We start from the raw sequence: 26,760 nt of genomic DNA on the forward strand, positions 1-26,760 counted from the left end.
TATAGGTACGTAGGTTTGCCTGTTTAATGGCACATATATAAACTCGATTTAATTTTTTTTAATCGAAAGCATAAATTGTACTCGCTAAATAATGAAAATGTCATAAGTAGGTATATTTATTGATTATTTTGTACCTCTCAGAAATTAAAATTAATTTTGCTTTCTTATACATACAATACAAACAATATCCTAAATGTTGACGATAAATTTACAACAGTAAAAGCTTTTTCGTTATCTACAAGAATACTCTGCTATATATTCATGTTGTTTTTTTTTACAAGAATATTAATATTTTATATTACGCAGAATTTGAAGTCCAGTTCTCTGCTTTATTTTATTTACCGTAACGTTAGTGAAAAGCTTGTTTTATTATTGTATACCTATAAAATATTACGCCTGTTGTTTTACATTTAAAAAAAACGCAAGTTTATGTAAAACTACGTAAAAAGAATATGCAAAATAAAAAAAGTCAAAATATCATATTAATTATTTAAATAAGAAAGTTAGAGCGTTGATCAATGATTAACTTCAATCTAGTCTTAAAATTATATTTACATTGCATACTCATAACCGTTTAATGCCTATGCGGTTAACTTACAGGTAAAACAGTATAACATTATAACATTGTACATAAGAAAAGATCAAGGTAATCATACTTAAAGCAAGAAAGTTTTTTCTAATCAGATAAAAACATAATACTATCACCACGAGTCAGATGTACGAGTATGTACGAGTACGAGTTTCATAGTTTTGAATAAATTAATAGTAAAAACCCATCCTGTATCTGAAACCAATCCTTGGTGTAAAATCAGGTCATGTTTAACACAAATTGCCGTCGGTACTGAGTCAACATATAAAATTTCAGATCCGTAGGATAAGGATACGTGGTTCTAATTTAGCTTGCAAGATTTGATCGAAACAAACAAACATTGCAAGTTAAATAAAAACGTGTAAAAAAAGTTAACTATTAAAAGTAGTGATCCAGAAATGAAATTATAATTATTTGTGGCATGAAGTGCAATACATAATTTTTGAGTATTTAAGCTTTTGTGAATTCATACGATACATCCCGTATTTTTGTACGAAAAAAATAATAAAAATTACCGGTAAATAGGTCAACAAGATATAGCCTAATTAAAAAATACATCAGAATCTTAATATATTAAAATGGGTGTTATTAAATATTTAGAATAAATATATGAAGAAGTGAGGACATTAATAAAGTTCTGATGTATGCTGAGTAAAAATATTTGGGTTATCTAGATCTACTCGTTACAATCCTGGCGGCCTTATCAGTATGATTTTATCAAGATGAAAATATATAATTTATTTAAATAATGAACTGGGAAGTACTTAATTGCTGACGCCGTTATTCAGATATCAACACGAGTTACTAATGTAATATCTTAATATCTAGGTTTGTGGTTGTGGTGGGGACGGTGCGACGGTTGCCAATCAGGGTGTCTTGGTTCGCGGTGATGATGATGATGGTGATGTCTCCTTTTGTCCCTATTGTGTGGTGCTGGATAGACATCGGAGACGACCAATTCAGAGCCATCTTTGGGAGCTTCTCTCTCATGTCTTCTATGACCATGTTTGGCTCCGGTGGCCTCGTGGAGCTCCTCCCAAGCCTGCCTATAGTATCTGTTAAGGCCGCTTCGCGATTCCGAAGACGACGAATCCAGTGAGGCGACAGTATTGCAGTCGGGGGATACATGATGCCTGTATCGTTTACCGTCGTTGTGTTTCCTGCTGACATTTCAAATATTTGTATTTTTACTTGTTTATTTCATTGTACTCAAAAAGAGATGCGTTAAATCAGTGTTAATTTAAAAATGTAATTGGAATTGATATCTTAATTTACATTGCGATTAATTAGGTCATAAGAAACATTAGTATTTTCATTACTTCCTTATTGGGAAGATTTAATTTATAAAACAATACAGTACACAATAGTCACCAAATCATGATTATAAATTATCAATTTAAACAATACATTAAAATGTAATTATGTTCGTAATCATCTTGCACAGTCAACGAGTGTACGTACGATACATTATTTGTTCTATATACTGTGTGTTCTAATTATTTTGCGAATTTGTTACGATCAATAATAATTATTATTGGGAGTGTTCGAAGGGCAGATATTTTCCAGGTTATAATATCTTGTAGTGCTACGCTTGTCGGTGATTGTAAGCAATAGAAGTGCGTTACGATTATCTCAATTAATCATTAAGACAATCTTATTTTTGTATTTTTTAACAATATTATTCCTCTTGAAAAGCGTGCTAATCTTTGTGGTCGAGTGCAAAACTGGCAAATTTAAATACAGGGCAACGGAATCAGTGCTTCAAGAAACAGCCAGTTCAATTTTGTAGCAGAAGCCGTGGCTTTCAAAACAATATTTTTTTTGTTTCTGGTGCATCGTGCTTCGTGCGATACGGAACGACACGGTGGCTGTTCATCGTATGAATTTTAAAACAAACCTAGTTCCAAATGTCACATATTTAATATGCTGTAAACTGGTATTATATTTTTTAATATTTTTCCAAAATATTTTTAATCGATTATATCTTTCTAACATATAGTAAGGACAGTATAACTTAAACAATAATAGTTGTAGATAAGTTTAAATGCTTATCTAATCTTTCCTTTGTTTGAAAAATACGGGATTTAATATTATAATATGTTTATAATATTTGATTTCAGCCACCATGTCAACCGCGTGCGGTACCTTAAAATATAAACGCACTGGCTATAAAGGGTTGGAGAAATGGCCCGCGCGGTGTGTGTGCCGATGAGCGCGGGCAAATTCGCGTCTCCCGACCTGCTGGTCCGGAAACGGGAGAGCCAGCAACGTATACCACCGAGATGGGAGTTCACGAACCGGCGCCTTTTCTCGCTTGCGATCTCCGCTAATGGTCATTGTCAATATTTACTATTATTCTATTCTTGTCACACTTACAACCGATTATTATTATTATTGACGTGATTGAGAAATAAGTTTTACAATTGTAATTCGTGATATAGGTACATAGGTATATGCGTAAAACAAAAGGCAACCACATCAAGATCGTTCGAGATCCATTTCGCGATTAACTGAATATCTTTCAATATTGTTAGGTAAATTGTATAGATGTTGTGGTATGGAACTTTTGGATATCGCGAATTTAGAGCATTTATATTTTAAGGTACTTTCATACCTTGCGACTGGCTACAATATAACATGCCTGAAATTTAAAATTTACATTATCACATCTTGATTTTTCCGCTACACACTGAAAGCATAGTATAGTTTTTATATTCTCTCACCTTTTAACTAAGATGACAATTGTTGTAATAATAGCGATAAGAAACACCAATGCTCCAAATGCTGCTAAGGCCACGACTGCGCCAATGTTAAGTCTGGCCCCAAGTGTCTCCCTTCGGTCACCGTCTACTGGAAGCGGTACATTCACACGTGGTGTCTGTTCGGCTCTGATATTATTGCCATTGCCGAAAATCTATAAAAAATAGTTAAAACCTTTAAAAACCATAAACGATAGCTATTTTTTATGATTAAATGTTGTAATAAGTTAGTTATATTTAATATTTATCATTTTTCGATCAAATAACACTGTTACTGTACCTGGTTTTCTCTCGGATGACTGGCTACAATTATATGAGGAACATGACTCGTAGGCGAGTCCTGAGAATCAGCAACTGTAACTTTTCGTGGTGGAGATTTTTCATATGCTTTCGTTGTCGTACGCTCCGTTGTCGTAATTCTCGGTCGAAGTCTTCGCGTAGGCTCGGGCGTTACGAAAGGGTTCGGAGAAGATAGCGGACGTTGTGTTCTAGGTCTAGTAGGTAACACCAAACGAGGAGTTGTTGGTACGGGTGCAGTTGTCGGTGATAGTGTAGTCGGAGTCGGAGGTGGATTCGACGGTGGCAGCGTGCTAGTGGTTGTAGTAGTTGTCGTAGTCGTTGAGGTAGTCATACGCTCTTCAGCTAATAAAAAAAATAAAAGTTAAATCTTTCAATAAATCAGATTCAATGTTTACTGAAATTCATATTATTTTTTCTTATAATAAGAAGAATTCAATATTATCACTGTGTTTTGGTATATTTAAAACTAGCTGCCCGAACCAACTTTCTTCGGGTACATAAGGATTATATCCCGTGAAAGCTTTTAATCGACGGAATACAAATATTTCAGCAACCGATCTATTTATACGCCTGAATACACTTGTAAATATTTATCTCCATCAAAATGCTTAAAATTAATACGTATTTATTGAAATAAGGATTAGTAGGTACTTTGTGACAATCAAATTAACTACAGTTATCGTTACTTTTTATCCATTTTTAAACATTATAATTAGTACTGTGAGCTATCTCTCTATTAAAAAGCTTGAAATCGAATATTTTCTAAGAATTTATCTTAAATCTTTTGTGTATCTACTTGAATCCAGATTTAAAAAAAAAGAGATGAATAAATAATTTGTCAGAAACCGAATTTGAGGCAGGTTTTAGTCGCACTTTTGGTAACTATTTCCTGAACCAGGAAACAAATATAAACCACTACTTTGCTTAGTTCTATCTTGGTTAAAATATTTATAAAATAACTTACGGTTACAATGTGGTGCAGGTTTGTCCCAAGAGCCAGTAGCAAGGCAACTTATTCTACGCGTCCCATGTAATTTATATCCCTTTAAACAAGTGTACTCTGCGATGGCGCCAAATACTGAGGCATTGTTTGAAACCGAAACTTGGCCATTTTGGATCTGTGGCGCGTCTTCGCATTGTACGACTGCAAATTATTAAAATTAATACTATATAAATTTGTTTCACCAACAACGAACGTACTGGATAATATTATGATTTTTTTTTTGTTAATTTATTTGTAACACAATAGTTCCTTTTTCTCGAATATTCAAATAAATATTTTTTAATCTTATTCATACTAACCTTGGTATTCAAGAAAAGTTTTTTGACATAATTTTTTTTCAAATCGATATTGAAAGTGTAGTACTATTGTTTATAGTCTTAATGATTTGTTTCATTTAGTGGATTCAATTTATCAATACTGTTTTTCAATGCAGTTGAATAAAAATTTGAGAGCATTGATTTTAGAATTGTTAATCTGATGATGATAATATGTAAAGCTTACCATCACAATGTGGCGGTGGACCGTTCCATCTTTCGTCAATATCACATACGAGGCGAGACCGGCCCACCATCTCGTATCCAGATTCGCATGCGTACTGCACATGTGATAGGTATGATACAGAACCATTAATCAGCTCGTAGGCACCATGAGCTATATCTGCAGGGAACCCGCATTCTATTCCTGTAAAATCCAAATATGCAGGTTAAATCTATCTTCCACTCTTGTCATCTAAACTTATTACTTTTAGCTGGTGGAACAAAGCGAACAAAATTTTAAGTCAAAGTAAGTATATTTTCTCTTACTTTTGCAAACGGGTGGAAATTCATCATAGAAGCCGGTGTCTAAGCATGTTCTCACAGTCGGGCCGACGAGCAAATGGCCTTCGTCGCAGGCATATTCAACCGTGGCTCCTACTTCAAAACTCTCCGTTGTCATAGTGGAATTTGGAGGTTGTTCTGGTCTACCACATGCTTTGGGCTCTGAAAGCAATAAGTTTTGAATGATTTTACATTTCTTTTAAAAAAATGCATGTATTAAAATCTGGATTTTTCTCTTGTAAACGTTCATAAATAAACTCCACTTATAAGAAAGAGACTGTGTGTCTTGTCGTGTTTATATGCAGTGAAAGTAAATTTATTATGTTTAACTTATCAACTACTACGTTTACCTGTAACCGAATCAGAGTAAATTCTTTATTTCAATGTTATATATATACCATGATGTGTAATTTTATACATGTACTAGTAAACACAAATTCGCAATGTATACAATATAAAACAACAGCAAAGCCAAATCGCATCGCATAAAATTCGCTTCGCAAATATGTAAAATGAACTTACGGTGTTGGCAAATATAGTTCAATCTCGATTGGCATTCAGTGTCAGCCCATAGCCAACCTTTGCTGCCGTCGAACCTAGCACAACCTTCGCTGCCACCCGGAGCATTCCAGAAGGAGACTGTCACATCATTACCATTCACCCACTTCCAATTGTTTGGGTCTTGTGGGTCGCGGACCGCTCCCATCCAGTACTGACTGCTGCTATCGCTCCTACCAACCATATTTTTCATGTAAGTATACATTTTCAGATTCATTTTCAATAATCATAATAAAAAGAAATAATATATTTCCTTAAAATAATAATTATTGTAAATTTACATTTTCTGTGTCAAAGATCTTAGCAAGCTCTATCATAATAATACTGAATAAAAATTCTTCATAAAATTAATTTAAAACACCAAAAATTTCAATTGTAATACATGACAATAAGTCAATAAATATCACAGCAAAACATTTTTCATTTTGGAGTACTAGTACTAGCTTATGAGATCTATAAAAAATAAATTTTGACGACTGGAGATAAAATAGTAAGATGTATTGTCGTTTCCCTAAATAATTTTTATATGAATATCTATTGTTAGGAATGTCACACATCAATTTCGTTAGATAAGTAAACTATACGAAAAATCCCGTTGTAAAGTTTCCAATCACGCTAACGGCCTAAGACGTAACAGTCATATAGAAGACGGGACCAGAAATTGACTCAAATCACCTCGCTCTGCTTCGCGTAGCGGATCTGTAATGGATCATTCAACTAATAGGAACATGTGCGCTGATTTTTTCTTGATAACTGTATCACAATGAATCTCAGTAATGAAATGTTAAAGGAACGTATACGACTCCATATATCTGAATTTTTTCGGTCTATAACTCAAGTTCTTCTTCGTCGATTACCAAATTGTTTTTTTTTTTTAAATATCTTTCATAAAATATTAAAACATTTTTCTTATATATATTTCGAGTTATGTTTAACAAGAAATATGGCACGCCTTATATGTATATGTACATATATTTCTTGTGTCAAAAATCGCTATTTCAGAGTTAGTATCACGACAGACGATATATCACGACGCAATTATTAGTCTACAATACTAAGCTGGACGTGTCATGTGTCACGCTTGAATTATGCGTGAGCATGAAATTTTGTCGCTATTTTCATACATTACTGTTGAAACACGAATGTACACAAACACGATCTTGCTTCATTTCTCGGTTAGCTATCAATCATCATCACGATTACGCAAAGCTTGGGACAATTTTCGCAGTTAAGATTGACTCTTCCGTATGAAGTTCACATCAAATTCGCATCAACGCAGTAAGCAATTTGTCATCAAAATTATATTTAAAATTTTCAAATAGTACTTGGGCTTATTAAAAATAGGAGTCAATCTACAAATACATATATCTTATAAATATTATTATTTATAATTGCAAATTTCGCATAGCTTAATTATTATTATTACAATGAAGTAACTTACCGATGTCTTCTCCAAAGTTCCCAGCTGATAAAACCCTGTAGCGCCGGATTACTTTCGTCCACTAATGTTCCACCCCGTGATCGACAGAATGCGAGGGAATCTCTAAAATTGGCTGGTTGACGATCGTAGAAAATATAGCATTTGCCATTGTAAGTAGCTGTGCTTCCAGGTGGCTGGTCACGAAATTGTGGACATCTTTCTATCGGCAATGCTTGATCCGTGTAAACAAATGCTTCGCAAATTGAGAGTTGACTGGGGCTAGAGGATTCCAAATGAACGCTGACAAAAGCACCTGGCATGGGAGGATTGCACGGTAGAAAAAGTGGCTGTCCTTCCTCTAGAAATCCAGTGAAACGGTTACACACTGGATTCGTTCCAAGATCTGGTCGATTGTTACCAACTCTGACTACCACTACCGCTGGTTTATTTACACCTGAAAGAACATAAAAAGAACTAATTAAAATAACATACCACTTGGAGCTAAAAAATGTATGGACAAGTTTAATTAAACTTGACTTTAATCCAGGCGTATTAAAATATTTATCATATAAATTCCAAAAAGTGTGTACAATGCATATATTCTTATAACAATATTAATCTTATTAAATACATAACATTTGATTTTGTTATATTAATCTTAATGAATTATAGATTATTTTAATAAAATCAGATAGCATTAAAGGATATTAAGGGATAGCGTACCACTATAGGATTTAGTGGAATGTTAAAAAAAATATATTTGTGTGTTTTTAGCGTGATTCAGTTATCTCTTATCTCATAAACGTACACATTTAGGATCTAGACATTTTTATTTCTAGATTTTTTTTAATTTAATTTATTTGTCACGTATATTATTTCTTATAAAAATATGACTTAATTATTTTAACCGTTTCTCCTAATTAGTTCGCTGTTTAGATTCTGCAATTTGAGTGTATGAGTGTATGAGGCGTAAAGAGTTGAAAAAGAAGTGTTGCTACTGTCTGGTAGAGATCTGGGCTCGATACTTACCTACTGTTTTAAGTTTAAGTTTTTAAGTTAACCTAGTCAGAATTATATTTAATATTATGTTAAGATCTTTTATATATATGTATTATATATTATTTATGGTGATATTAACTAAGATGTTACGACGAAGAAGAAAATAAGCAACTAATAAATTGTTTTATAATTACATAATAAAAAAAATCATCATCTTGTAAATCTTTTATTTTGTTCATGCTTGATGGAAAGTTGTAAAGACTATTTAATAGGTAAGTTGCTATGTAAAATTCACTTAAATAAAAAAAAAGTTTTTATTCTTTTTGAATTAGTATTATATATTTCATAATTCTCATATAAAATTACAACATTTAGACGCATTAGAAACGATTTATAATAACAGTGAGAAACTTTACGGAACGTTTATGACATTCACATGGCGGTACTTTCATTACGCCTGTATTTGTTTGTCTCGTAACTTTCACTGAAATGCAATTATTTGCAGTTACTGAGGCTTGTCCGCAAAACAGTTCATAATTCAATATTATTAAAATAATAACAATTGCGGAGACCTCAATGTTTAGATTAAATTATTGTGGAAAGCTGTAAAGTCGTACCGCGTTTCCATTTGAGACTTACTTACATATAACCAGATACTTAGTTCAAAATAAATGTTGGTACAATATTTTTGTGCGTATGTGACGATTATGCTACACGAGATAAACTCATTGTTTTAGAAATTTCAGTTATTCATGATATTGCGTATACTATCGCATCATATGGAAAATGGTCAATGCGTGGAGATTTAATTACTAAGTTAACGCTTCTGAGTGTATTTGAGCTTCGGTGAACATGTGGGTCGAGCCAGTTATACCGATCTTGGTGAACACGCAGACAACATCGCGCTTATTGAAACGAGACGCATTACGCTTATAAGCTGTAGCAGATATAAACGACTTATTTAACCTCACTACCATTCCGCTTCGAACGCTTAAAATATAATAACATTTTTTTTAATCTTAAGTCGTTACCATAACTGTATACTATGGTCATTTTCATAGATTATGTTAATAAAAAAATTGTACATAACATAATTAGACTATTGAGCTTGATAACACTGCAGTATTAAAATATTACTTACCACAGCATGGCTTCCCAAAGTCCAACCTCACGAGTTGCACCATATAAGGCTCGAGAAGATTGACGTACCACCATGGAACTCTCTCAGATTTTGTGAGGGTGCATGTTTCAGCGTTGAATGCAGCAGATGTACTCCCATCTAATGCTCTCTGAGGTACTCCACCCTCCTCAGTGGATATTTGCATTGGAGCCTTACCGGCTGCAACGTTGAGAACTGTAAAAAAATATTTATTCATAAGATTATATTATAAAACCTAAAAATTATGTGGTAGGTTGCATATAAAAATAAACCGTTAATCCATTCATTCTTCACTTTCCACAAGTAAGCGACCTTTTTATACTGAACTAGACGAATGAAAATTCAGTGCTTATAAAGTTGACACAGTGAATATTCACATACAGTCTAGGACGCCAAACATAACGTGGAGTGGATCCTATAACTTCTAAATTACTTAGCTGATTTTCTAATCCTCGAGGAGAGCACCGCCAAATCATGAACGGAGTACAGAACGGCATGCGCTATAACGATCACGCAGTCTTTCCTTTCTGAGTTTTAATGGGTTTGAAGCCACCCCCTCGAAGGGTCAAATAGCAAGGTAGGTATTATATATATTTTGTATGCACGATTTAAATACGCAAGTTTTGAAGTTTACGTAGTCAGAATTATATTTAATATTATGTTAAGATCTTTTATATATATATATATGTATTATTTATTATATATATTATTTATGGTGATATTAACTAAGATGTTACGACGAAGAAGAAACTAAGCAACTAATAAATCGTTTAAAATGATGTCATACTAAAACAGTTTATCCGATGTCGCTGAACAGATCTTGGGTAAAGTGAAATAAATCCGAGTACTGGAAGTCACATCTGTCACGCTCTACATGTAAAGGTGCGTTCGCGACGCGACAAGTTACTAAGTAGGAACGCGGTCGCGGTTGCTCGCACGCTTCTCTGTTATATTGACACCTGTATCTATTGAGCCAGGTCAAGCTCCGTATCATATGGACAACTGAGCCGTGAACCATTATTTTATATTCATCAAATTACACAAATCTAACATGATTTCTCTATCAGTAATTTTAGTGTCTAACTCCAAATACGATAGATTTTTTATACTTGTGAATTTACAGTAATGCAAAATAATCGTTCTTTTAATTATTTCTTGACTCAGATTAAGATATTATAAGAATTTCGTTATTTAAAATAAATATGAGGTAAAAATTTGCCAAGATGGTTCTGCTACATCATAGCCGACCACGGAAGAGAATTAAAGCTCAGCAGAGTAGATAGCGGAGCTATCTCGAATATTTTTTGCTTTGATTTATATATAATATAAAATAAATATATATAAAAAAAAACGAGCGTTGAAAATGAATATTTTTCTGGACAAGTACAGACATTTCGGAATTATCCCCTGAATGCATCGTGTACGTATAAAAAGTTTTCAAGAACAATATATGTTCTTGAAAACTTTTTTTTTTAAGTCCATCACTTCTTGATGAAATAATTCCTGTCACTCCCCTGAATCCCCCAAGTTATCTTTAAATTCGTCCAAGAAAACATGTAACATGTGTCTTCAAGTTATATATTTTAATCCATGAGTTTGTGCTTATCAAGGATAGCTCTTTGTAATCATAAGATTTTTATTTCCAAGAAAGCCTTGAATACATGCTTTAGGGCTTAAGGTTACATCTGTTTTAATGGGTGTTAAGTATTCGTGAAATTTTTTCATTAGCCTGTATTTACCTTGTTTTTCGGCCAATCAAAACACCAGCCTTAGTTTTGTCTTTCCTCAAAATGCAAATCTTGCCTTTGAATTGGTAGTTCTAAGTTTTAAGGGCTTTAATAAGTTATATATTTCTAGCAAAAATAAAAAAAGTCAACGTCACTTAGAACTAGTGAGGCAGGAAATACATATTATCTGAACAACTGTGAATTATGTGACTACTGTGCCACTTGCAATTCTTCTTCCCTCCTCCTCTTTTACGTATTAAAAGCCGTTACTCCTTAAACGGTCTGCAGTATTATTTATTACACATCATTTAAATTTAATAGTGGTTAATTTTAATTTAGAGCTGGTCATCTCTATTAATAGCGAGTCTGGCTATGATTAAGATGTGTACAAATATCAAATAACTACCTAGTTGTAATGGTCTTACTACACGTGTAGGTTGTATAGCTCATGTCGAGACCAGTGCCGCCTTAGAGAGTGCCGTTAGCCCGCTGACCGTGACATCTAAATTTGCATGCAATTATCGACATATCGCTATAGGCTTTATTACAAGTTCGAGTTCATTGCTTGTAACTGCCAGTACCGTTAAATAATTATCATTGTCACTAAACGATGAAATGATAACAAAAAATAATTATCATATTTTGAATAAGTACTTCATTTTTAGATTTATTTGAAATACACACCAAATTTATTTGAGTGAATTTTGAGTTATTTTTAAATCTATTGCAAGTAGATATAAACTTGAAGTAAAAGACTTAATTATAAAATATTCAATAGGTATTAATTTTTAAGAAAAAATTTTTTACACGTCTATCATAATTTTTATTTTTTAAAATCTTTAAGTAGAACATTTCGATGAATTGTTGGACAAAAATTCTTGTTATCAACTGTAAAATAGACGGATTTCAACCTAATTTTGAATTAATATGAATATCTATGTATGAATATCTCTTTGAGCTGTATAGCTGTTTCTCATGTCATTAAAATTTTGCTGCAAAATATATTAAATGAAGTTAACAGAGTCAGTACTTCTTACTATTTCATGTTTTACATCAAACGATGATAATACACTTAATTGTAATCTATCCTATAGAGAGAAAAGTTATGTTAAAAGGGTTGCGACATGAAGACCAGCATTCGTAGACAAAATGGCAAACATGAACTCTTAATGTACAAAAAACAAATGACCTCATTTAAATAAAAACAGGACAAAACTCTAAAAAGGATCTAAATAATTTAGGCTGAAAAGTGAAAACACACCCCGAAAAATGATGAAATCTTTTTCATTACTTGTTAATACAATAATATATCTATAAAAAAAATTGAATGCGCTTCTTGGTAGAAACGTTACGTATTTTGAGATGAAATTTGTATATTATATTTAGAGTACCTATTTCAGAGAGGTTTTTGGTTCAAATATAATTCAACTGCTAACTATTTTAATCATTTGTTTACCTTTGCCATAGATACTCGTAAAATAAGTTCAATTACTTGGTATTGACTTTATATTAAACAAATTTGTCTGAGAACCTGAGTAACAGGGCTGTCAAGAAAAAACAATTATGATATTAACAATCAAGTTTTCAATTGTGTCAATAAAAAAAAACTTTAATCATGTTCATAAGAAATATGAAAATTTACATCAGGTCACAGTAAAATCAGATTGTATATTCGAAATGGTATAAGAAATGCGTAGGTGTAACCCCTATATATATAACGGCGAGTATATAAGTGTGTCAGATGCTTAACGGTGACAGAACGACCTAGCACGCTGCGTCATCGAAACTCAATACGTATCTATATCTACGAAGCTTCCGATTAAATCTTACACCTTCAACATTCTTGATTACATTCTGACCTCTTGAGTTACTTAAACATCAATGACTGTTAAGGTAAAGTTAACTTCGCTTAAGATACTTTTATTCCACTAGAATTGAGTAACAATGCACAGACTTAACAAATACTTGCATCTGACCAACTACACTGTCCCAAAGTATTTCTGAGGATATCTTATAAAAGTAAATTACGGAACCACCCTTGAAACAAATTAAGGCGCATCTGACAGGCGTAGAAAAAGAAAAGAGATATGGCATTTATTTATAAATTAAAAAATGTATAAATGAGCGCTTGTTTGAAACACATTATTATTTTACATTTTAAGAAGTGTGTAGTGCTCATCCAATTGCAACCCTTCCAGAATAAATATTTTTAATTTTACTATTACTCAATTTTAAGTACACAAACATTTCAGACTTGTCCGTTCCGTTTTAGCCAAGATTGCTTCTTAGTCCAGTCATTATATACAAAAAATAGGCCGAGAAATGCAAATGAATAAAAAGAAGAAAGCTGAGTTTTGGAAGGTCTTAGAAAAGCTTAACTTGAAATTGTCGACCTCGATTTCCTATGTGCGTTGGCCGCCATCTTTGGAAAAGTTTGGATATCTTGTGAGAGACAATATATCCAAAAGTCAGCCTTCTCAGTTCATTTGCATTTCCGAATGTATGTAATGACTGGACTATTCTAGCATTCTTATAAATGAGCGGTTACCTATATACCTATCTAATATACCTATGTAAGTTAATTCGAGATATTCGTAAAAAGTATCGATTGTTATTAATTAAGATTATGACCAAGAAAGGGTTATGGCATTTTTTTTGTTATAAGAGGTGGTATAACTTCATTTTACAATGTCATTGAATAGACCCGTACAAAGTATCAAAATTCTTGGCAGATATAGATAAGGACGATTATTTACGTTTCGAGATTAGTCAAAGTGTCTCGCTGTAAACGTACGAACTTAAATTTTAACATTTAGTAGCCAAAGTTGCGACAGTCATAGTATTATGTAACATTAACTAACACTACTTATATCGCTTACATCAGATAACTTATTAAGAGACTAGAGCACTTGACAAAAACATATTAATATCGTAACAATAAAAAATAAATACCACGATAGTATTTTTTTGATTAATTGTCTTTATTGTTTATAATATATATAAAATAAAAAACTTTCTCTACTACTTCAATTAAAAATTGTAAACGAGCCTATCACAACATGAGATCTGTGAATAGAAACAAGCGGGCATCGACTTGCGTCGTCGGAACTAGTTTTATACTCGTATATGGGTCAAGAAGTCGGACAATGGCCGCAAGTGCTACCTGTACAGTGTACATCTGTTGAATGCAAAAAACCTGAGACTTCATTATGTCGATAGTCGGTGTAGTGTGTGGTGCGACCGAGAGCGTGCTAATATAATAACGCTACTATTATAGTGCCAATAATTCTAAACCACACATTACATTTAATTCCTACCTCTATTCCACTTGATTAGTAGTTATGTATATATTATACACACGTAACAGTAAAGAACACGTAATTCTTGCAATAATAATAAAATAAACTTACAATCCAATCAAAGATAATTTTTATCCAAGCTAACTTTTAAATTGTCTATTTAAAAATATGTCATGATACATCTTTATGCGTTACTTATAGTTTATGATTAATATCATGATATGGTGATATAATACTAAAATAAGATTTTGGAAAAAGGTATATTAATAATTATTAAGCTTCATATATTTACGTCTAAATATAATATAAGCCACAGGGCGCACATTTAGTTTATATCATAAAACTGGAGGAATGTACATATATAGTTGAACGAAGTAATAACAGGAACTACCATGATTATTAAAAAAAAAAAAATTTGGGGAGTTACGTGGGCTATATCGCTACGGATCCGAGTAGTAACCCTGAACGCCATTCAGGAAAACGGTAAGCAATTACGCTCGGGTTTACAAAACAGGCTTGCATAAAAAAAAACTTCAAGTACTGAAACTGCGAGGCGTAATTCGTATAAATAAATTAAGTTTCAATTAGTACTAAGCGATTTCCACGGGGTATGAGAGGATAAATTCATAAATAAATTCTAGCTCTATTCTATTGTACACTTCCGTTCGCAAATGAACGAACTGAAGTGTACAACATATTTAAATAATAGATAAAAATTTTACTTAATTATCTAATTTAATAAGCGAATACAAAAATAAGATTCAGTTAATGAAGACACATATTTACCGCAACGACTAACATTTAACTTGACCTATTTAACGCAAGTACAATAAGCATAGCGTTCGTTACAAAGGGCGTCCGTCTAAGAGCAACTTTTCCGAACAGAGAGAGCCGTGGGAGTGATCTACAATGAATCTTCCGCTTTTTCGACTCCATTCACGACTCATGTGAAGTGATTTCTCGACGAAGAAAGTAAAAGTGGGTCAGCAGAAATGGCGTCTTCGTGCGGAAATCGCGGAGCAAGCGCGTTGTTATTATGGAGCTTCTCGTAATACCTCAGTAATGAGTGATAAAAATGTAGCTTTGAATATTCGTACTAATTTGTTAATATCTACTGCTTAGCGTATTTCATGTTTTTTTTGTAATTTAATTTATATACTAACATAGATCAATGGCAATCTATGGGATTTTATAGTATAAATAAAAAAGGTATTTTTCAATACTTTCCTATTGTTTCATAATGGAATTCGAATTTGCTAATACATTGTATGCTAACTTTATGCCATTGGCTTCTGTTTTTTAAAAAGCATTTAGTTAATCGATTATTATTAATCGAAGATTTTTTATTAACCCTGACTTCGGATACCTTAAATATATTATATTCATGATACATGTTGTTAACTATATTGTTACACAATCAATAATAGTGCATAGATTTTTTGGCATACGGACCACGTGGTGATAAGTGCTTATTATCAGTCACTACTAAACACCGTCACTGTGAAAATATTCACCTATAGATCGTCAATGAGCCAATGTCATGTGAATAAGATGTTATGACCTTATGCCTGTTCAATGATTACACAGACGCTTCAATCGCCCTTCAACCCGGAACACAAGACTTTTGATGTTTTCTAGTAGATATTCCTGTCTGCACGAAGCAACCCTATAGTACGATAAATGCTCGTATATTTTTTGTAAGTATTTAATTTAAATCGTGCATCACTCACCACAAAAAGGTATTCCGTCAGGTGTCCATTTTCCATTTGTGTCGCAGAGTCTTCTAGATGGACCGAGGAGCTCAAATCCTCGCTCGCATGCATACGTGGCCACTGTCCCCTCTGTCAGGTTTTCATCGGAGAATGTTACTCTCGAATGCGCCGGTGCGCCGGGAAAACGACATGAGGCAGCAACGTAGCCTGTGGATAGAAAATAATTATTAATTATTTTACAATATTATTGTATCGTAAGAATATGTAAAAAAATCTTATATCAAGTATAGTACGACACGATTTATATGTAAAATCGAATAATATAAAAAACAATCAAACGACAATTTGACGAATGTATTCAGTTATATGACATAAAAAATTATTACTATTATTATATAACGTTTGCGTAAAGATTATTTTCACATAAGAAATAAATAAAGATTGATGATTTTAGCGCACTTAAATTGGATGTGATCGGTTTTACAAGTTGTGTTTAAAATTTAGCAACAGCTTCTATTAGATAATTTTTCTCGTTCGCTAAAATATTAACATAACTTATACATGGATAGAAATAAGAATTACAACTAAATAATTTCGCTTTTTTTAACTAATTCAACTAATGGAAAACTTATTTAAGTTGGGAATTAATGTAAGTATAAGTAGCAATAAATTATCTGTACCCAGAATAAACTTTATTGCTTTGACAATTAAGTACGTCAATATAATTGTTTTGAAAAATATATAGGTATAATTAATTATAACGTTATGACCGTAAACAATTATTATATTATACAATGAATGGAAGTATTATGTACAATATTTCAAGATTAGTTGATAACCATGAAGGAGAAAGTGAAAATCGTGCTCCACTACTAACCCTGCGGTTAATAACGCTTATGATTATGGTATCTTTGTTGACTTTACATCTGAAGTCTATGAGAGTATTTCGTTGGGAGCATTCTGTGTCCGGAGGTTTACTGGTGACTTATGCCATTGCAGCCGCTGGTCTCGCGTTATGTGCCGGTGCTGAGCATTGCGGTAGCATAGCTCTACAGGTACATAGGGAAAGATGAAGTATTTTTAATTATTTTCTTTAGGTTTCTTTTTCAGTTAAGTTATTATTGTACACTCGCTCTACTAACCTAAAACCTATATTTATACAAGGCATACTTGACCGGCATGGGCGCAGTCTTTATGGCGATAAATGCGGGAGTGATTTGGAAGAGATGGAGACGAGCGGGTGACTTGACGCTCGTCGTAGCTGAGTTGCTGATCACACTGGGTATACGACTAAAGTGGCAAGTGATCACCAAAGTCGTTCTCAGTGCCGCAGCCGCTGTAGCACTTCTAGCTGACCTTATTTTAATAACTTTCTTATATATTAAATCGTCATGAGATATACTTCAAACATAATCCTGTTTGTTTATGTTATGTAAATTACTCTTATTTATTTATATTAATATATTATTTAAAACGGGCATTTTTTATTGAAGAAAATATAACAACTTTTTATAGTTATCTGTTGCAAGGAATGGTATAAGTGGGTCCTTTTTTAATAGATTTAAAAAAAAAAAACATTGTTTTCCTATTTGTGAGGAAAAGACAGCAAGGACGATATTATTTGACGATTAAAACGGCATAAAAATCTAAAAATAAGAAAAAAGCACATAGCGACCTTATCAGGCGCAACGACGATATACGATGACATCGTTAAAGAATTTCATCTACATCTATTTATTTTAATTAATAATTAATTTGAGATTTTGCACAAGAGAGAGATTTGAGATACGATAGTGACTAATAATTATGTAATGTAATGATGACTGTAAAATTTCAAAGCATTATAAAACGTTTATTGTATACACAATATATTCAATTTATTCAGCCTGCAATTTGGACAAAATAATGAAATATTACTTACATTATACTTATTTATTAGTTTGATAATGAATAATATTATCAAATTAAATATTTTACTTACCAGTATCATAAAATTTGTAATTATATATACTATTAGTATATTTAAAATGTATTCGACATTCAACAATGCATGTTGGAGAAATAGAAGTCTCCAAATTTTGTGGCGAAAGTCGTGAGTCAAACATGGTATGACGAATTTTTAACGCGTCATCGACGCTTGAGTTTCCGTGAAACATAACTAATGCGAAATGTTTCCAGATTAAAATTAATCCGTGAAAACCTGAGCAAGTGAAAGCACGAACAGAAGTAACTTAAAGATCTCACATTTAAATTGTTATTTTTTTTTTTAAATAAATGTCTTCGTTTGCAAATTACACATTACACGTACACATTTTTTATAAACATCTCGGTCATATATGTATATACGCGAAAAACGACTTAATAAATAGTATTTACTTATTGGTCAAAATTCAATCGTTATAATATTAAAATTGCTAATAAAAATTAAAAATATGCAAACAAAAAATGCATATTATATATATTTGATATAACGGTAATCTCATTGGTAGTGACCGTAAACCATTAATAAATAATTAACATATAATTATATCAATACTGTAAAGTTAGAATATTTTATTTTATTTAATATAACTTTAACTATGGCAAAAATCCCTCTCCTTCGCTTAAAAAGAGGTACAGTGTTCTCTTCACGTATAGATACATATACAGATTATTATGTTTTCAACACCGAAAATACTGTTAAACCTTTGTCGTTGCATTTTTCAAAGTCATTGTTATAAAAAATGCAAGTAAGCTTGTCAGCTGGACCACTGGGCCAGGGGGCAAATGTCGGTGAAAGTAAGCACAATGCGGAATTCATGATCGTGCGTTCTTGATCTCTAGAAGTCCAACTTATATTTCTTCAAATGTGTACCTACTCGAATTTTACTCATTGATGTAAGACTAGCTTTCACTTGCTAACTTGATTAGTAATACTTATGAGACTTGGTGTGAAAAGACTAATTGTAATAAAAGTATTAATTGTTTTGAATAATTAGACCAATTTAAAGGAAATTAAGCAGCATTTTAAGTATCCTCGACAGCGTCGTTGAGTAGAGTAAAAATAAATTTTAGTACAGAGTAGAAAACAAAAAATACGAACAGTTTATTGATTTATAATATTTTATTGTGAGAAGAAAACTGTTAGTTATACGGAATCGACACATAAATAGCATCATAATAACAGCACTCAGACGCAGCCGTTTATTTCATAGTAGACAGACGACGATTACTAAGACTAAGAAAGCGTGGTGACCCTCCATCGGCACGGCCCTCATTTCACAGGAATATAACCAGCAGAGTTAATTTTGCAGCCGTTCCTAAATTGAAATAAATTTGCAATCATTAAATTCTTAGCTGCTAGTTCTAGTTTCTGCTATTACGGTACTGTCATTGTGTTATTTCACATGGGAATTAGTTAAAAAGCAAAATATAAACTTTAAATTCAATTAATTACGAAAACTAACAGGCAGTTATATAACATGTTAATTAATTTTCTATGTAATACTTATTTAGCAAATAATAAAGACTTAATTAATTTCTAACTAGTAACATATAATATAGACAACGCCAGCAAATTTTATTAATTTTCAGTTCGACAAAACGACTATTATTTTTTATACATACATAGATGCAAGATTTTATCGCACTTTTTACGTATAGTTTTTGAGGTTAAGAGATCTGTTATAATATTCATATCTATAAAGAGTCAGGCCACTTAATAATATAACGTTATTTATGTTAATCAGGTTTTTTTTAAATAAAATAAAGATATTAATGCCGCTTCTTGGCGTATTTAAAAGTAAACGGAGATAAGGGTGAATGCCCGATATGCATTATGTACAAACAAGTTGACTTCATTGTTGAAATTCTTAAATTATATTACACGAAACACTCGTTCGTGTTATTACGTGTACTTTTATAATTCTACAAAAATATTATAAAGAAAATCCATAAAAAATACTTTATTTTAAAGTATTATACCTAGTTATTCTTTATTTTATTTAAGGAATAATAAGAGTACAGCCTAAAATAATGGTTTGTAATTGTAGGACAGAAGAAAAAGCGCTACTGAGCTGCTTTATGCGTGGTTTATGGTTATTGGACTCTTATAGTCACAAACTAAAGTCCACAGTCCAAACGAGCGAAGCCCTACATTTATTTTTAGCTTAAAATATGAAATACAAGTACATGATTTGTATTTGTTTCTAATTATATAATAAAGTTTATATGGCTAAAGTATTAGAAAAAGTTAAGTTTACGTTTTTATTACGGCTCGCAAACATTTAATTCAAATAGGAGATTCCTGCGTACTTTTTTGTCTTATAAAGTTTTATATTTTGAAAATAATATTCGGACTAAAAACAAATATTGTAGGTACTTATCCATATAAAACGATCGATATGAATACTTATGTAACACATTCTCTTAACGATATAACCTTGAAAAAATACCATACAAACGGTATCTTCACAATCAAACGCCTAAGTTTGTGAGTTTACACGTTTTTGCGTCATCGAGAAAGCGCTTTCACGGATCACGTCGACTCAGCGCCGTAGTTGCGTCAGTTTTGCATTTTGCTGAGTGCCAGATGTTTCTTTATGCTATAATTGATGAAAGTTACTAATATGACTAATAGTTATGGCTTAGTCTGAAAGATTAAATAGAGAGTTTTACGTTAAAATAATATTTCTATGCCATGAATCATTACTATCATTTATGATATGTAGTAAAAGCAACAACCAATACACGTACTAAGTAAATCTTTTCAATTTATATTTTTTTACCTAAATATATTCTGTAGTAACAATAAATTACGATTTATTTATAAACTAAGCAACACCAAGCTAATATAAAGAATAAATAGGCGCGAGATATTAACTTATAAGTATAAATTATGTTATTAAGCATCAGGTTTTCTAAAGTAGCCTGGTTAGAAGTTTGTACTATATTTCTAAAACGCCAGCAAATTCCACAATCTCGAATAGCGGGCTCGGCCACATTCTTGTACCGTTACATCGTCCAATACGCAGTTAGTTTCCGCATAATCAGGTCGTCAGCCAACCCACCGGGTGATGTAAATTGTGGCACGCGACAGATTCACTTTGAGGAAATTCGTAGATAATCGGAGAACTTAAGAAGTCCCCAGGCTCTACTTTCCGGCAGATTACGGTTTTTTATACGTTGAATAAATTATCGTATTCTTCTGTAGGTCGCTATTAACTTATAACGTAAAAAGTAGAATAAAGTATAAAAATGTAACGAACAAAAAAAGTACCATATAATTAATTTTAATTAAAGTATGCAAGTAATGCAAAATATCATATAAAATAATATATACATACTTATATATAAAAGAAAAATTCGTGAAATCAAATTATTGGATGTATATACATTACATATATATTAATTTAATACGTAATTGAAAAAAGAGCAATTTAAAATTAAAGTTTGTCCATAGTTACGAATATTTTGTAAATTAGCATCAAGCGGTAAATTAAGAAACACTTTCACCGGCTGCATCTGGACGAATAAACTTTTACTTCTCGCATTTATACCTGATGGAACGATTGAAGGGTAACCTTTAAATAACCCTTAATTATTATTATTGTATATCAACCCGACTTTGAATTGTAGTATCTATTATGCTCTAAAGTAGTTACTTTTATATCGAATGCGTCTGTAATCCAAGTGGCGAACAATTTTAAACTGTCAATGGCCTTCACACAAGGCTTAGGCAACTTCCCTTAGAAAACAACAAACGGGCGTAAATGGCGAATGCAATGTGAAGAAACGTCTGCGAAGCGATTTGTAAAGATAACTTCATTACATACATAGTACAAGGTATAGCATAAAAATATTTTTGCTATGGAATATTTTATGAATATACAAATGTATCGACTGCAAATTTGTTTTAATATTATAAAGTATGTACCTACTCAAAAAGGTATTATTTGTTAACATTTAAATTCATAAAAAGTCAGAAGCATGAGAAATTGCTTTTTATGAAAAGCATATAATGTCATGCTATAACCAACAATAACCTCCTTGGCGGCATTTTGACCCATGTTTTTGTGTCGTAATGTAACCTCATAATGTTACTTTCACTAAATAAGTTTTGTTCATGCGTATATCTATCCACTACATTATGTTTTTCTATACAACATAGACAATATAAGTTTTTTTTTCTATAAACATTTACGCGACGTTTCCGATTCAGTTAATTTTTTTTAGTTTTTGCCAGAATTTGTTTGAAAGTTTTGGTATTGGGCTAATTACAAAAAAATAATAATTTTGGATAAGGTATAGATTGCGATCCAAATAGCCAAAATAATTAATTTAGTAAATTGCTAGAGCGTTGTCAACATCCGAGCAAGGTTTTTTCTTATAATACCTACTTATAAAAAATAAATGGCAGAGCGTCGTTTTCCAACTTTCTCGCAGAGTTGTAATAATCACAGGCATTAAAGTGTCATTATTATATTTTTGAAGAAACTTTGATAATTTTTTTTATTTTTCCTAATTTTGTTCATAAGTTGCACACTTATTTATGATACTGAATACCACGGTGGTTAAATAAAACGATTAGAAAAATCGTTATTTGTATTACGAAATTTGAAATACTGTATACATTTTTTTAATTTACAAATTTAAAAAAAATTATACATATAACGAAATTATTAGTTTACGAAAGGCTTTAATGAATATTATCGTATTATATACATATAAAAAGTTTAACTTTAAACGTCCACATTCATCCGAGTCGTAGTTTATATGAAAACCGAAAAGGACAAATTAGACTTACCTCTTCATAATATTAGTGTATAGATCTTTGTATCAGTTGATGATTTTGATTACTTTAAATGTTGTAAAATATATTTAAGGTCTAATAAAATATTTTTGTTTTACTTATCAATTTACAAGATTTTTGATGATCGTCATAAACGACAAGTAATTTTTATTCTGCTTAAGATATTATGAGATACGTATAAACAAATATTATAATGGAATCAGCTTCGCGCCAAGCTAATATATCCGCCCGCATAGCACGCTCCACGTATTTCTTCTCGTGCGTTTACAAATTATAAAACTATTGAACCAAATTGCAAATTTATAAGATATAAACGACAATTTATTTATATTTTAAAGCGAGTCTTTCATTTTGTGATAAAAATAAAATAATAAATTCAATATTTTTTTCGTAAATAAAATCCGTAATCTTTTTAAAGATCCATAAATCTTACTATACAATTTCTATATAATTCTACTAAATGCCAAAATTATATTACAATTATATATTATATTCATCCTCTTCATCTCCATTGACATAAATGACTGCTAATAATAACATACTTTATAGCTTATGTCCGGCCTAAAGTTATGATAGATTTATCATAATGTGAAAGTCTATTCGGGTCATATTATTCGAATTCGTTTTTTAAACAATAAAAATTACATCAATGTGTACACATTGTAATTTATATTAAGTTCAGATAAAAATTGTAATTAAGGCTTATTAGAATAAATAGGCACATTTCAGGCTATTTTTTGGAATATCAAAATATTTGGTTATTCTTTTATCGACAAATTTAATCTATCTCGTCTTTGTATAAAAAAAGACCGACAAGCGGGAAGCCACTCGGCAAATATCCCTTATATATTATCCACACAAAAAATGACATTCCACAGCAACGCGTAGAGATGATGAATGTCGAGGGTATATTACCTTTTTCTTATGTCCTTTTACAAATCAAACCTCGACTAATACATCAGTGTTTTTATGAAACGAAATGAAATAATATAATAACACTGGAAATAAAGAATAGCAAAATTTTCAGTTATGTTTAATAAATAATAAACTTTATTTAAACTCGGTTGAATATTATTATGATATTCAAAGGAAATTTCATAAAAATAAGTGTATAATATCTATTTGCTGCGTGATACTACATCGTAGTCGTTCAATAAAACATATTAGATCAACACATATTAAACTCTATAGGACAGATATTTGCTGTATTTTTATTATCATTATTTTTTAAATTATATGTAAACTACATTATGTAAAAACTACTCTGCTATAAATAGGCAATACAATGTTTAGTATATTCTATAAAATGCAATTCTTATAAAACTAGGACTCGTCGTATTTCCTAAAAACTATTACTACTACAGACAATGCGTACGATGTGTTTTAATTTATAAATGTTTTATATGTTTAATGAGTAACGTCGTTCATGAGGAATAATATTATAATAGGGCAACGAAAACCGGAAGTGGGGGAGTTAAGCACTTCCGTTATAAAACATAAAGAAACAGTTGGTCAAATATTTTTTTAAGGTATCGGGTGTTTGTGCTGTACAATCAATCTATCTAAAGATTAAAGTTTATATAATTCTGATAGTATATTTTATGATTAAGATATTAGATTTCGTTGACATTACATATACGTTTCCAAGTCCAAAAACCTTGATTCAAAAAAGTTGAAGGGGATTAAAAATATTTGTTAAATTATATATTAAATAATTGGTTGCAATGAAGTTTCTCGTAAAGACGGAAGATTGGTCTTAGATTCATTTTAATAAAGTAAGCAAAATTGTTTATCAATCTCAACATTACTAACTCTACTGACCCCGTATATGATAAACAATTCCCTCTGGTAAAGTGACATTTTTTAATGAAAATACTGTATTATTTTTATTTAATATGGTGAATTGGTAGGATACGTCTATTATTCTACCTGAATGATATAAGTTGACAAAATCGTAATACAGATATTTATATCCAATAATTCTTACAAAGGTGTTTTAAACAAATGGTCTTCGTAGATAAAGGTGCATGTTGCATTAACTCTTACGGGCAGTTCGAGGGGATTGCAAAAAAGTTATTAAATCGAGAAAATTGTTATATCAATATGTTTGAACTTATGGTTATAATGATTTTCACAACACTTACTGTCTTTCAAAAGCATGACTAACAAATCTGTTTTATGTTAACAATTTTGTTTTGAAGTTTGTTGGTCGTGTTTATATAAATACGGGAATTTGCTTTCTTTTAATTAAAGTAATTTCATAGAACGATCAATGAGATTCGGATAGAATAATTGCACTTTGAAGAAATATATTTAAATTAATTCGTTACGGAGAAAGTTTACTTTCCTAAGATATTTTTTTATTCAGTATTAAACTTAATTGAAATTTGAAAATATTGGATATATCTTAGCGATATAAGTAATAAAATATTTGAAAACAATCGTCGCAGTAATATCTCATTAGTTATTGAGAACAAAAAATAAAATTATTGAATGGGTTTTGTATGTACGAACACAATGCTTTGAATGCTTCTTTAGGGTCTCATAATTATCGTACGAGAATGGTATGTGTTTTCGGTCAATACTCTTAAATAATTCGATAATTTGCAATTATTGTGATATGCAAAGCAGTGGTGAAGGGCAGACTTATTAATTTTTATCAGAAAAATAAAATTGACAAGTTTTCTACACTTTTTCTAAATTTCAAAGAAGTCTCTAGCTAAAAGTTACTTAGCTATTGTAAAATCGGTCAATAGTAGTAACTATGTTTAATCACAATATTAAATTGAAGGAAATATATTTGGGTCTCAAAAAATCATAAGTTAGTGCATTGTTTTAGTTTACAATTTATTTTATGAGCCATTGTTCAAAACTTGGTAAACTATTGAGCGTCTTTTAATCGATTGAAAATGCGTATTATTTAACATTCTAACGTCTAAAGATTCATCAAATGTTTCAAAAATATATCGTTAATTTTAGTATCACATGATACCAAACTCCTATTGATTAATATACAAATATACGGTGAGCATTATAAGAACGAGATTTATGAGAACACAGTTCCTACTCTCAAGTTATTGTTATCTTTTTATTATTATTAAATCCTTAGTTTCTTAAATGTGAAAGTAACTTTGTATGTTTATTTGCCACTTTCACGCTTCAACCAATAACCCAATAGCAAAATTTAATTTGATACATAAATTGCAATGTGCATTCATCATGGTTAGGAACATAAGATGGATTTTGTTCCCGGTCGATGAAGTACATTTGATGGGACGTGTCAGATAAAACTAATTTCAACTATGTTTAAAGCCATTAACAATTTAGTCTTTTTTATTTGTATATATATTTAATAATAAATAATTTTATTAAACGTTAGGCGAAAATGTCAAAAGGCATTAATAGCTCTTGAGAAGAGCAAACTGAAAGTGGACCATCTTCTGAAGCGACAAGATATTCTTAACCCACTTTAATTAAACCGACGTCAAATCAATTGTTAAACTAACCTTGCATGAGAGCGAAGATAGCACTAAAATAAATGACATCCATGGTAATGTTCACACTAAAAGTTTTTTTAACGACACTCACGACGGTTTTTCTTGACAAAGCGCGGTCATGGCGCGTGCA

General features: G+C 31.3%; 1 protein-coding gene across 2 annotated transcripts; it reads right to left on the reverse strand.

Moving 5' to 3' along the window:
• LOC125075936 (sushi, von Willebrand factor type A, EGF and pentraxin domain-containing protein 1) lies at positions 1 to 26,760 on the reverse strand. 2 transcript variants are annotated; one of them, XM_047687804.1, is made up of 11 exons: positions 26,640 to 26,760; positions 16,362 to 16,550; positions 9,588 to 9,800; positions 7,469 to 7,901; positions 5,992 to 6,200; positions 5,455 to 5,631; positions 5,153 to 5,332; positions 4,613 to 4,792; positions 3,629 to 3,990; positions 3,313 to 3,503; positions 1 to 1,749 (listed from the first exon to the last, which is right to left on the reverse strand). In XM_047687804.1, the coding sequence occupies exons 1-11, from the start codon at positions 26,680 to 26,682 to the stop codon at positions 1,407 to 1,409; spliced, it is 2,520 nt and encodes an 839-aa protein (XP_047543760.1). In that variant the 5' UTR covers positions 26,683 to 26,760; the 3' UTR covers positions 1 to 1,406. The 2 variants fall into 2 exon arrangements, with proteins under 2 accessions (XP_047543760.1, XP_047543759.1); XM_047687803.1 differs by having other exon boundaries at positions 1 to 1,752.

Source organism: Vanessa atalanta, chromosome Z (genome assembly GCF_905147765.1).
Source record: "Vanessa atalanta chromosome Z, ilVanAtal1.2, whole genome shotgun sequence".
In the NCBI taxonomy this organism is placed as follows: Eukaryota; Metazoa; Arthropoda; class Insecta; order Lepidoptera; family Nymphalidae; genus Vanessa; species Vanessa atalanta.